At 45.2% G+C, this 13,973-nt stretch overlaps 1 protein-coding gene across 1 annotated transcript in view; it reads right to left on the bottom strand.

Moving 5' to 3' along the window:
- Positions 1-4,904, bottom strand: part of igf2bp1 (insulin-like growth factor 2 mRNA binding protein 1) — a 146,324-nt gene extending 141,420 nt beyond the window's left edge. Inside the window, exons 1-2 of the mRNA XM_052038666.1 lie at positions 4,536-4,904; positions 3,303-3,363 (exon numbers count right to left, since the gene is read on the bottom strand). Of these exons, the coding sequence (XP_051894626.1) occupies positions 3,303-3,363; positions 4,536-4,710 (236 nt within the window). The 5' untranslated portion in view covers positions 4,711-4,904. The remainder of the gene's footprint in view (positions 1-3,302; positions 3,364-4,535) is intronic.
- Positions 4,905-13,973: the final 9,069 nt, after the last annotated feature.

The following is a 13,973-nucleotide window of genomic DNA, read 5'->3' as shown; positions in this document are numbered from 1 at the left end:
GACCAATTCCTTATATTTTTCTCAAGCAAATCTATAGGTTAATTTAATCTTTTTATGTCATTTCTTGGATCATGTTCCTTGATTCTTCCTACATTACATTTCAAAACTAAAACAAAAATTCCTTCATCACAATTTGCTTTAAGCATTCCAACAATGACAAGCATTTCAGGATCTACTATCTGCATCAACCAAGCATTGCTTAATAAGATATTTCTGCCATTTCTCCTTATCCATAAAAGACACCAGTGTATTTTTGCACATCCACCATTAGACCAAAATTAGCTAGATTTCTACAAGTTGGATTGTCAACAAAAAAGGTTTAATCTGATTTTATTAAATATTTTTAAATGTGTCTTTTCTTGTCTGAATCTGCTGTGAGTTTATTTTAAACATTACTTAAGGTTTTTTTCTTCTCATGTCTCATTTCCAAATTTTACTAATTTCTAAATTTTTTTTTCATGAAAAGCTACCTTCCTGTAAATAGTCATGTTAGATTATAGGGAGACACAGACCAGGGGGTGAACGAGATGGGAAGGGACAGATTAATGTTTCAGACAATCTCAGCATTAACTCATCCTGACCCATACCAGATTCTGCAGCAACTCTGATGTATTTCTGACATTTTGTGGAGTGGGTGATATTGGAATGGGAGAAGGGCTTTATCAAGAACATTCATGTTTCTCTTTACCGAAGCCAAACAGTCCAATGGTTATTTCTGACATTTCAGTCTTTATCTTAAGTTTCCAGCTTTTTAATTTTTATAAACTTGACACTTCAATTCAAAAAATGAACAAATTTCCAAGCATTTTGTGATAATTATTTTGAATTAGGTTTTACAGTTAAATGACATTTAATTTATATGATTATAACAATTAAGTAGTGTATAGTTATATATTTGTGAGTGCTAGTTTTGTCAAGGTTTCCCAAACATTGCTTAACATTTTAAATCAATTATCAGGATTATTTGTCTTTTTAAAATATATAATTTTAAATGAATGCTTTGTTACACATCTTATTTACTGAACAAAATTGCTCTAAATTAAACTCAGTGTAAAAATTATTTTAAAGTGAAATTGTGCGCAAATAATTCACACAGGGCAAATTAAATCATTCTGTCTAATCTCCAAGCTAAAATGTGATTGTTAAGCATTTTAAAAAATTAACTTTACCTTGATTAATGCCAAAATATAATTTACGATATATTACAAAACAATTTCAACTTTATTTGGTTGCATAAAACCATCTACAGCAAGGGGAAATAAACTTGAAATCGGCTTTCTTTCAGAAATGTTTTCATGAGATACTAAATGATATCAACATTTTTAAAAACTTATTGACAAAAGTAAATTTGCCATACTTTCTTACAAGTTCTGTAATTAAGATGCAACCAATTTTTCATTTCAGCAGTTGGGATTGTTGGATGAACTATACACTAACCCCCAGATGATATCACCATTTTTAATTACACTTTTACATGGATTTCAAGATTTTACACTTTCCCAATATTTTCAAAATGTTTCCTGATTAAAACACAATTCAAACTCCACATCTAACTTTACCACATTGGCAGAATTTTGGAGCTTTGGGATTTCATGGCAACATTTCCACTCAAAGTATCTAAGCTCTGTTTTTTTAGGAGAAAAAAAATGAAAGTTACACATGTAAATGAGATTTCAAAGGCAAAACATTTTCAGTTGGTTTACGGACACATACTACAATATAGTAAATAAACAAGGGAGGAAAAGAATTGGAACGTGAGAAATATTGTTTTTTTATCTTTAACTTAATCATCAAAATTAAAAATACTCTGTTTGCAGTCTACACTCTTTACCTTGTATTTACTTATTATTTTGAGACTGATCAGTAAAGAAAGATATCCAGAAGAAAATGGCAAATTATTTTTTTAGCTTATGGTCATCGGTCTTTAATATGGCAATTAGTTCTCGTTTTGCTCTGTTGAGTATTTAAACTAGCTTTTAAAACTTCCAAATTCTGTTTAAACTTTGTCATAAATTCTTTGTAAATAAAGAAGGACACAGTTTGATTTAGAAACCTTCATGTTTTATATTTAGCAATTAACATTAGTTATAAAGCGCAAATCAACCTGGTTAAGATACTAAACTGAACAAGGAGAGCGATTAACTTTATTTTAACTTAACCGGTAACTTGTTTCTGCACTCGAAAATCTGCAGTGGATAATCCCATGAACTGAATTGATTAAAAAAAAGGTTATTGTTTTGAAACTAGTACTTAACTTGTTTTCTGGCATTTCTGGGTCAACGTTTTTCGACATTTTACCACAGGCATAATCCAGTTTACCAGATTATCCGCAAAATGTTATTTCAATTTTAAAATGACACACACACACATACACTAAATGGTTTGAAGCAGGAGCAAACACTAATTTTAACAGCTCTATCACCAGCTCAGCCAAGACAAGAGTGGCACACACATTAACAACCATCACCTCAGGAACTATGTTTAGGTTGTACATTGTTTCTGAATGAGAGTTAAATGAAACTTCGTTAGTGATAGAAGACCTCACGTTTTGAAAGGACTATGCATGACAAAAATCAGACTCATTAGAATTCGTTAAACGATTGCCCACAAAGCAAGGTAGGGAGGAGAAATTGCAACGTATTCGCGAAGTGCTAATTCAAAGAGGAATCCTTGTTCCAATGTAGCGCGTCCCTTATCGCTTTATAGCGACCACGATGGGCAGACTCTGTGAACGCTGACAGTATTTTCAGAGTTCTTCCAACTAATTTCCACAACCGTTCAGCGCGACAGCAGTTCCCGCAATCGGATTGGAGTCAAATGGGGTTTGAACCTAAGGCAACGTTTTAATGTTTGGAACGTGATCTCTTCGAGCGCTTTACAAGGAGAGGGGGTAACCATCTGCACTTTCCCCATTCTCAGCTCGGAAGCTTTGAAAGAAGCATTGAAACCTGACACAGAACTTTAAATCTAAAAAAGACGAGGCTCATTTCCTCAGGACCGATCCTGTATCCCCACCACACTGCTCTCTGCAACACACTGCAGTTCCACGCACTCGGTCCTTTTGCCTTTATCCCAAATTAACATTGCTACAACGTCACATATTGAGGAAACAATTAATTTAAAATATAAACCACTCTGCAGTAAGGCATCAGCAACATAATTTTGAAATAACCTCCACAACTTTTGAAGTCTTTTGCTTAAAAAAAACACACACTTCCAATCAAGATTCACAAACAAATCGCCAAATCATTTTACAGAACTCTCTACACATCTACAGCTGAAAGTAAATAAATAGATGCTACCTTTGCCTCTTGGGTACTGAATGTTCCACTTCAATGTGTTTTCCATGAAGCTCCACTTTACCTGTAAGTAAATTATTTATTTTATTATATTTAATTCGGTAAAATTACGTTTCCTCTTCTTCAGCGCTGCACTCACACAGAGCAGTAGAAATTAAACGCCAGGGTGAAATTGGGGGGTCTGTTTTGTCCCATTGTGTTTATTAGGATTGTGTGAGCGTATAGAATGTTCTCAAAATCATTGTGTTTCATTCTTTGGATACATAATTGAGAAATGTTGCTCCTAATAAGTTAGAGCTACTTAATAGTAGAGTTGATTGCAAAACATATCCTGCACAAATGTAAACATGTATCATACGTTAAAGTTACACATTCTTAAATGGTTAGAATTGTTCTTATGTGAAATTTGCACGCTTGCAACGCTGTAGTATGTTCACAATCAGCATGGCCGACCTCAGCTCAGTGCCCCATCGTACGCTCCGTGTTAAATTTCAAGATTCATTCTGGGAGGTGGGGGTTGGGGCTTCAGGCATTGATTTAGACCAGCCGCGTGTTGGGGCAAATGAAACAGTCTAGCAATAGTTAGCACCACCGCCGGCTCCAGCCGACCGGCTCCAACAGACGAGGTACACGGGATTGAAACTGCAAACGTGGTATTATTGCGGAGCCTGCAAATGATGGCCTACTATCAGTAAAGGGGAAGTCCCAACACCGAGCCATTCTGTCCAAGAGACACCCAGACCCAGAGGCGGTCAGAGCCCGCACCACAACCTGGGATGTGATCCCAGACCCAACCGTGTTGCTGAACCGCCATCTCTTTCCAAAAGTGCGGATTGGAAAATTGATCCTGCCTTTGATGCTGAAACGCCGCGTGTGTTGAGTGTAATTAACTGAGAACCTGCAAACCTCCAGAAATATAAACCACCCCCTCCCCTCACGAAAGAGAGGGGGTGGTGAAGGATTGGCGCTGCACCCCCTCCTCCCCTTCCCATCTTTATATTAATTACAGATCTATATAAAATTATTATCACACGCTTTAGGGCGCTTGCACCATTAACGAGCTTGTCAGAAATCTAAAAGCCATTGCAACTGTGCCGAGCCTCCTTTTGCCTGAGCGCTGTGGTACACACTCGGCCATTTGTAGCGCTGGTAGGAACACAGGCTATCGAGGGTTCGGCGTTCACAAGCAGCGTTCAACTCTTCCCTCTATTTTCGATATTGGTTGAAATCGCTTACCGGATAAGGTATCGATGGCTTTGATTGCCCAGTTCTCGTCTGGGCAATCTACAAAAGCATAGCCCGTTTTTAGCAGAAATTGTCCAGTATATGGTATCTTCCATTCCTTGAAGACACTTTCTAACTCTGACACGGTCACACTTTCACTCAGGTTCCCGATGTAAAGCTTGTTCATTCTGATTTTTTTTAGGGTTTAAGGGATGGCGGAAAAAAAATTAACAAACAGCACCTTCAATAATGATCACATCCGCCAAAAAGAAAGCACCAATAATATACAAATAATGATGGTCAAAGGATCTCGGTTTGTTGCGGAGGGGAGGGGAATGGGATATAAAAGACCGGAAAAAAAAAGTGTTAGCCGGAACTCGGGACTTGTGGAACGGTATGGCGGGCTGTGGACGCTGGTTCTCCCCCCCAAACCCCGTGGAGTCCGCCTGAAAATGTCACAGGACGTCCGTACTGGCGCCGCCTCCAAATAAAATCGACCTTAAAAAATGACTGAAATATTTGCCTGGGAGAGATCCACGTGGTTCCACATGGCCAGCCCCTCACGTGTAAGGATCGCGTCAGTTTCACACACACCCTCCCCCTTCCCCATCCACACACACACACACACACACACACACACAGAAATCCCCCGGAGCCCTTTGTCTTACACCGGAGCCCCCACCTCTCGGGCCGGCTGTAATGCGGCTCCAGAGCTGATGAGCTCTACCCCCGCGCGGGGGGATGTTGACTCGGGCACGGGTCCCCCTTTCTTTTTGAATGAGAAGCTGCTGGGGCGGTGACGGTGACTCTTAATTTTGCTTTTTTTTTCTCAATGGGTTATGGCGATCTGGCGCCAAAGCCCTTTGCCTGGTGGCGTTCCCCCCCCCCCCCCAGCGGAGAGCTCGGGTCCCGGAGGGACGGCACATCGTGCGGGAGTCGCGTCCTGCTAACTGCTGGGGGGCTTTGTAAGTGAAACGAAACTGCCCGGCTGGTTCCCCTGCCTGCTCCGTCAAGAGGAGAGTTTGTTCGTCCACCGCCCCTCCCCTTTCATCCCCCTCCCAACCCCAAACCCCTCCTAAAGCAGGCAACCTCCTCCTGGAGAAACAGCATCGATAGCAGCTGTCGGATAAAGAGCTGTTTGCTCTCTGGTAGGGAGTGAGTTCACAGTTTCACACTGTAGCGCTAACTTTCCAACGAATCGTTTCGCATCTCAGCGCAGTCCCCGGGGTGCCGTTCCACCGACGGGGACACGGGGAGGGGCGGCGCACAGTGCGAAAGTTACCTTGTCCAGCCGGTTGGGGAAGCATGCGTCGAGGACACCCTCAAAGACCGTTCTTTTGGCGACTGACTGGAATTGACGAGGGATCGTCCACAAAACACACCTAACCCTGGTCTGAACGCTAGGTCGGTGATTGCAAATTCTCCGCCAGGCGATCTGAAGGGGGTCCCATGCTAAATATATTTGCTAATTTCCTACGTTGCTGTAGTTCCGCGCTATTTTTCTGTTTGCGGTACACCGGAGCTACGAAACTCACACAGATGCAAACTTGCTCCTTTTTCACCCTCAGCGGGGTTATAATACGCAAACCTCTGATCTGAATCTAAGCCGTTAGAATTAATTTCCGTGTGTAAAGCGGGCTGTTGGCGGGTTTCAATGGAAGGTTTCACTCATTCAACAAGTCCCGTGGATCGAAAAGCTCACAGATCGGTGGTCCGAAGTCACCTTGTACCGAGATCCCAAGTCTCTGAAGGTACTCCCAACAATCTCTGAGCATCGTGTAAATGAAAGATTCGGTCAAATAAAAGACAGAAAAACGGTGAAAATGATCCGCGGGACAGGGGGCTGCCGTGGAGAGAGACGCGAAGTTGATCTCTCGGCTTGATGAACTTTTTAATCAATGAGATCTTGTCAGTTTCACCCTCGTCCACGTTTCTCGTGAAAGATGATCAACCTGAAACAGATTGTTTCCCCACAGATGCTGCCCGACCTGCTGTTACTTTCCAACATTTGCTGCTCTTATTGCAGATTTCCCGCAGCTGCAGGTTTGTTTTTGCAGATTTAAGAATGTTCGTTTACAGACCATTGGGAAACTTTCGTTTCTTTCTCAGTCGGGGTTTCAACAAACGTGTCAGTGGTTTTCTGGGACGAGGCGTTCCGCAGATAAATATCAGCGTCAGGGTTAGAGGGAGCACAACTCGTCAGAGTAAAGGTGGGGGTGCAAATACGTAGAAGGTCAGATAGCGTCTGCAGAGAGAGAGAGAAGCGGAGAGTTAATGTTTCAGGATTGAAGATCAGCGACCGCGCTGCTTTCCGCAGCATCTTGTCTCTGTTTCTGGGAGCACGGGATGATCTGCGGGCCGGTGCAAGCAGTTCCGCAAAATTGCGCATGAAACTGAATTATTCATATTTTCGGAGGCGTTATACTTCAGACCTTATCATTTTTAATATAATTAATGTCCCAGAACAGGGAATGAACGGTGGGAAATTTATCCTAACTTTGTGCCTTTTGGTAGTTTTGAGGGGTTCAAGACTTCAAGGGACAAGAAGAATGAAATTGAAGTGCGGATCAATGATGGTCCGATCTAAGGATGGAACGGATTTGCCGGCTGAATGGCCTCTTCCTATCCCTGTTACCACCCCAACCCCCCCCCCCCCCGAATTCTGCCTGTTGGAGGAATTACGGGAATAACCAGTGTGGTTATTGGAGGCAGGGTCGCCTCGCCAACATTTCCCCTGGACTTTTTTATCTTCAGGTGAATCAACCCGACAGAGTCAGTACAGAATAAAACTCCCTATGTGCGGCACCTTCTCTTGTCTCTGAGAAGCCCCAAGGTGCCCGACCGCCGTCTAAATTCATTAGATGTGTCGTCGATGTTGTAACATTGGAAACAGCGCGACCAATTTTCCGATCGCAAGCTCTCTGCGGCGGTAATGCGATAAAGAGGAAGATGATCGGTTTGTTGTGATGGTGAGTGAGGGGCTGATATTACCCGCAAGACAAATTTCTGCCCTTCAAAATAGCGCCGTGAGAAAAGTCCCGTCCGCCCTGGAGAACAGGTTTAATGGGAATAAAAAAAACCCGCAGATGTTGGAAATCTGAAATAAAAACGGGAAATGAGGGGAAAATTTTCAGCGAGGTCAGACAGCATCCGTGGAAAGAGAAACAGTTACACATGTGACATTTAAAATATAGTGAGAAGAGCACTTGAAATGCAAAGACTTAGAAGTGTGCGTTCTGCTCGACCCGCTGAGTTCCTCAGGCAGATTGTGTGTAGCTCCACATTCGGGCATCTGCTGTCTCCTGTGTCCCTGCAGGAGTGTGAGTGCAGGAAATGGGATTGGTCTCGATAAGGACCGAACAGCCGGCACAGACACAGCTGCTGTATTAGTCTGTCACCAGACCCTTCTCCCCGGTTTGTGTTTGACTCCAACTGTTCCTTGCGGTGGAATCAACATCCCACCGCTGACTCCACCGCAAGCGTCTGAACTTTAAGGTGAGGCACAGTTCCCAGGTCACTGTCTGCACCAGCGTGCTGTTCGGACTTCGAATAACAAAAACGGTGAATACTGGAGCGAAAAACTCAGCGGGTCAGGCAGCATCTGGGGAGAGAAACTGAGTCACCTCCCAATGACCTGAGTAAATCCTATTTCCGTATCACTCAGCGATACGTTATCAATGTTGCTATAAATTCACTAACTTGGAATCTTAACCCTGTCCTCTCTGCCCGACCTGTTGTCCTCTTTTTACAGTGGACTCTGTCTTAATTGCAGTTTCTTTTTTTATAATTGTTTCCCCCGGTATATTATTCAGGGAGACCAGAGATGTGGGAAGGTTAGGTGGGCGTTGATCAGATCCCTCAATATTGGAACGGGATCATTTACCAAATCAAACGACCGCTATCGGGACAGAAGGCGCGATGCATGGGGGTGAAGGGGTGGGGGTGAGGGGCTCGGCCCTGATTCCCAAACTGCAAAGTGACTGGCGTTCCACTGGCTGTTGTGAGCTTCGGGCCGTCCTGTTGGGAAGCTCCATGAAGATGCAAATTCTTTGGCGGTTGGAGAAGGAAGAGTGAGCTTTGTTAAAGGAACATCCTCTCACGATGCTGCATCTAATTCGGAGTCAGGCTCTCTGAAGTTTGGCGCTTTTTTTTGGGGAGGGGGGCGAGTTTTCAAGCAACGGACTGTCTTGGAATTCGGCATTTGACCTTTTCCGTTGGTTCAGAGGGAGCTTACTTCCAGTCAAGCTCTCCCTCAGATTCCCGCACCCACACAGCGGTCGATATTGCCCATAATCAGCTAGTGGATTATCCCGTTGTCTAGAAAGAGGCCGTTTGGCCCGTCGTATTGGAGACAGAGGAAACTGCAGATGCTGGAATCTGGAGCAACGCAGAAGGTGCTAGAGGAACTGGGAAACCGAAGCTTCGACAATTCCTTTCCTTCCACAGATGCTGCCTGACCCGCTGAGTTCCTCCAGCATCTTGTTTGTTAGACCATCATATTGTTCTGGGTCTTTGGAAGACCAATCGTGTCAAGTTTCACATGTTTGCCCCCAACTCGGGATACCTTCCGATCTCTTGGAGAATTATTTTATGGATCCGGATTCCACCAACTAGTCGAGTCGAGCCGGCCGGATCTGGAACACAATCTCCTCTCAATATCCGTAGGCAATGATTTTAGATTTCTCATCTTCAGTTCCGGAGGAAGCAGCTTCCCAGTCATTCCGCCCAAACCTCTCATCTAGAAACCCTCTTCGGAAGCCGCAAATGGGGAGAGAGGAGGCCGGGATAGTGAGAGATAAGCCGAATGGGCTGTGTCTATGATAAATGCTGCTCATCTGATGTCCTGTGCCTGCGAGTAAGTTTTTCATTGCACCTGTGCACACATGTACTTGTGCAGAAGACAATAAACTCGACTTTGACCTTGACAATGGAATAAAAGCAGAAAGAAATTTCCCCCGCCACTGATTCACAAGGATTCACAAGAACCCTTGGTTGGGTTGGAACCTCGTTGAGGGAGATGGAAGGTGGTGTCGGCAGGGAGTCGGTGTAGAAGTGTTGGGAACATGCGCCTTGGACGGATTAAGTGAAACTTTAAGTGGAGTTTGGAAAAGTGTTTCAAGAGGAACGACCTAAGGTCGCGTTCTCCATGAGAGAGTGTGCAAAGTAGACAGGAGGTTGGGATTGCGTTCGGGTCAATGGGAGAGAGGGTCGAGGGGATATCCTACAAAGTCTCTACCTGGCTACCTTAACCAAACGGGATTCCGCGGGGAGTCTGGAATCCGGAGAACTATTCCTGGGCCAGATCAGAAAAAAAAGTTACATCGAGTTAATTTGCTCTCTACTTACAGGCACAATTTGTGTTGTGACTCATTAAGAAAAGAAAACATAATTCAAGTGTCTGAACGCACACGGGGAAATTGCGATACTTCAATATTGTGCGAAAAATTTCTTTTTATCAACTTTACATATATAAAGGTATAAACCTCCAGCAAGTGAATCAAACTCGATTCCAGAATGGTCGGGCGGGTGGGGGCAGATCCTTCACAGCTGTGTCGAAGTTTGAATTTGGGGCATTTCATTACGGGAGACCCGTGCCTGAGGGACGCTGAGAGCGGCAGAACTGCTCGTTAGACTTTGTTCTGTTTACTGGGATTGAAGTTACAAACCCGCCCCTCATTTACTCCCAAAGTGCCGCATGCCGAATTCTCCGAGCTGGAATTTTCGCCGGGTTCTTGGTTAAAAAAAAATTAATAAACCGCGTTGTCCAACAAATAAAACCGTAGTCGGAATTCGGAGCCCCTGAGAAGGGAGTGGGTGGGTGAGTTGGGGGGGGGGGGGGGGAATTCACGATCTCATTTCGGATAGAAATCGAAGCTGACTTTCAAATTGAAAAGCAAATGTTGGAAATCGTTTTACATTCAAGAGACTGGGGAAAAAATTCATTTCCAAGGGACCTCAGCAGAAAGACATACCGTGTTCAGTTATAAAGGTGTGGCTGTATAATGCCAACAAGAATCAGAGCGCTAAAACAAATTGTCCTGTTGTGTTTTGTGGGATCTTGCTGTGTGCGATGTGGGTGCCGCGTTTTCCACAGGTCAATGAGTACTTCACCGCTTGTAAAACTCGTTGGGAGACATTGAGAGCATGTTAGTTGCGTCGGAATCCCAAGCCTTCCATTTTGGGATCTTCACAGAGGAATTTTCACCGCCGGGTACACAGACGCCTCGATCCTGTTTTGCCAGTAACACCTTATCGCAACGACAATGGTGCGTTTTCCGCGCCTCCCGACCTCCAGAGCTGACAGCATGGATTCCAACCTCTAACCCGCCGTCCCATTCAAACCCAAGTCAAAATGAAGACAACAGACTTTCATTGGACAGAGCTCTCAGCAGTCGGGAGGTTTTAGGGGTTAGATTTATGACCAGTTCTTCAGGTCGCCACGGGAAATCACAAACCCTGCCAGACACATGGAGCGCTGTTTGTTTTTTTACGTATCAAAATGGGTCACATAGTTTCAGAATCAGAATCAAATTTGTCATCGCTGACTTAGATGACGTGAAATTCGTTGTTCTGCGGCAGCAGTACAGTGCAAAGGCATACAAATCTATAACTTACAAAAAATAAATAGCGCGAGAAATAAAAAAAGAATAACGAGGTGGTGTTCATGGGTTCATGGACCGTTCAGAAATCTGATGGCGGAGGGGAAGAAGCTGTTCCTGAATCGTTGAGTGTGGGTCTCCAGGCTCCTGTACCTCCTCCCCGATGGTAAGGGTCCTTAATTTTACACCAACATGAGTGAGATTTGACAGGTTAAACTTTCCTTTAAAATAAGTTTTAACTAACCAGCTTTGGGGTGTAAAACGATGATAAAAATCGCACCAACTGGATTGGTTAATTATAGGCTTATTTTACCTGCTCACAATACCTATCCCAATACCCGCTTTCTCCTTCCGTTCGTGTGGTCCGGGACTTCCCACAGGTGACGGCTCACAGTGTCCGGGTTGGTCAGTAGGACGCTGACTATTCACCTTTGTTGATTTTGGGAGGCCGGTGGGAGTTTTTATTGCGGTGTATAACGTAATCAGGGCTTAATATGTAGGACCTATTTCCCTTGGCAGAAGGGGCCAGCAATTAAATGAAAGGGATTTAAAGTAATTAGTAAAAGGATTAGAGGGGAGAGGGGATATTTCTTTCACCCAGAAGGAGGTAGGGGTCTGGAGTGGAACTTACTGCAAATCAAATAAGACGGCGCGAAATCAAATAAAGAAAATGCTGCCAACATTCAACGGGTGAGGGAGCATCTGTGGCAAGAGAAACGGTTAACGTTTCAGGTCCGACACTCTTACATAGAACATAGAACAGTACAGCACAGGAACAGACCCTTCGGCCCACAATGTTGTGTCCAACTAATTAATCTAGTAATTAAACGCCGAAGTAAACTAGTCCCTTCTGCCTACACAACGTCCATATCTCTCCATTCTCTGCATATTCAAGTACCTGCCTAAGAGCCTCTTGAACGCCTCTATCGTATCTGCCTCCACCCCACCCCTGGCACCCACCACTCTCTGTGTAAAAGAACCTCGCCCCGCAGATCTCCTTTAAACTTAGTATTAGACATTTCGACCCTGGGAGAAAGATACCGGCCACCTATCTATGCCTCTCCTAATCTTACAAACTTCTATCAGGTCCCCGCCGCTCCAGAGAAAACAACCCAAGCCTGTCCAACCTCGTCCTCAGAATCTGTCTGGATCTTTCTACCTGAACGCGTGGCAGAGGCAGAACCCCTCATCTCATTTAAACAGTACTTGGATGTGTAATCGACGAGCCGTGACCTGCAGGGCGGCAGACCCGGGGCTGGCAGGTGCCCACACATAGATCCCGAAATGAAGGGGCAGAGAGCTGAGCAGTTCATCGTTCCTCCCTCCACAGATGCTCCCAGACTAGGTAAGTGTTTTTGAAAGCAAAATACTGCCGACGTTGAACGTCTGAAATAAAAGAGAAATGGCTGGGGATACTCAGCAGATTAATCTGCGACATTCGGAGACACGGGGAGACCGCAGGCGAAGGGATGGTCGGCGTTTCGGGTCGTGACCCTGCACCGGGACTGAGGATGCCGAGGGAAGATAGCCGGGATATAGAAGTGAGAGGGAGGGGCGAGGCAGGGGCTGGTAGACGGAACCAGGTGAGGGAGAGATGGCAGACAGATGGAGCCGGGGCGGGGGGAGTGTGGACACAGAGTGATAGGTGGAAATAGACAAGTGAAAATTTGTCAGCAGGTGGGGGACGGGAGGAGGAAGGTTGAGACTGGTTGAAAGGTGACGTGGAACCGAATAAGGGAGGGGTGATGAACAATGGACCCAAACGGGATAAGGTAGGCCGGCCAGGGGAGATAAAATCTCAGCGTGTGGGCGATGGGCAGGTGAAAATGGGAAAGGTGGACCTAGCTGGAAGTGAACACAGGGGGTGTAAGATATCTGAAATTGGAAAATTCAGTGGGTCGTACACTACCCAAGTGGAATACGAGATGCTGTTCTAGTCTGCGTTTGGCCTCACCGTGACAGCGGGGAACGCCGAGGTCAGTCAGGTCGGGTTGGGAATGGGAGGGGGAGTTAAAGTGACATGCAACCTGAAGGTCAAGGTAGCCTTTGCGAGCAGAGCGCAGGTGCTCAGCAAACTTGTCGCCTAGTCTATGTTTGGTCTCTCCGATGAGGGGACGACGCCACTCCATTTCCCCTAAGCCAGGAAGGATTTAGCAACTCTCCCGACCCACATCAGACAACTCCGCACAAGCTGGCAATGACGTCTGGAATCGTGTCTGCACCCACTGCGTTACTGAGGCGAAGACCGAGGCGTGGATTGGGAGCAAGACTCTGTGCCCAATACCCATGATGTAAAGGGAGCTGAGGTATGATATCAGTCAACTGAATGACAACGGGCTGAGGAGAACCACCATCCGCAACTTATTGGCTGAACCTATGTTTCATTTTGGATGAGTTTAATTATGTTTCACTGTGAATGGAATATTTTGATTTTCGCATCCACAGAAGTTATTGAGTCTGCTGCTTTGTTTATGTCGACCAGGGCAGCAGCTTTTTCTGCCTGGTGAATTTGGGTGATTTCCCGATGCTATCGGCAGCATCGAGCTCTCCTTACAAAGTCCCACTCCCCTACAGGAGTTGCCCTTGGTCAGACTGTCCCGGGGGCGGGGGGGGGGGGGGTGCGAAGGAGGTGACAGGAGACCCTGACATTGACTGATCAGTACCTAGCCTCATCTCACGGATCATAAGGACACGAACAAGACAAAAGCTGGTGTGGAACAGAAACAGGGCCGTTTGGGCCGAATGGCCGGCTTCCGTGTTGTAAATAATTCGCGTTCCAGTGACTGACACCTTGCCGAAGGTCCTTTCGTAGACTTGTAGATCCCTCCCATTACAAACGTACTCTATCGAC

Source organism: Pristis pectinata, chromosome 25 (genome assembly GCF_009764475.1).
Source record: "Pristis pectinata isolate sPriPec2 chromosome 25, sPriPec2.1.pri, whole genome shotgun sequence".
NCBI classification, from domain to species: Eukaryota; Metazoa; Chordata; class Chondrichthyes; order Rhinopristiformes; family Pristidae; genus Pristis; species Pristis pectinata.
This window is presented reverse-complemented; position numbering and strand designations above follow the sequence as displayed.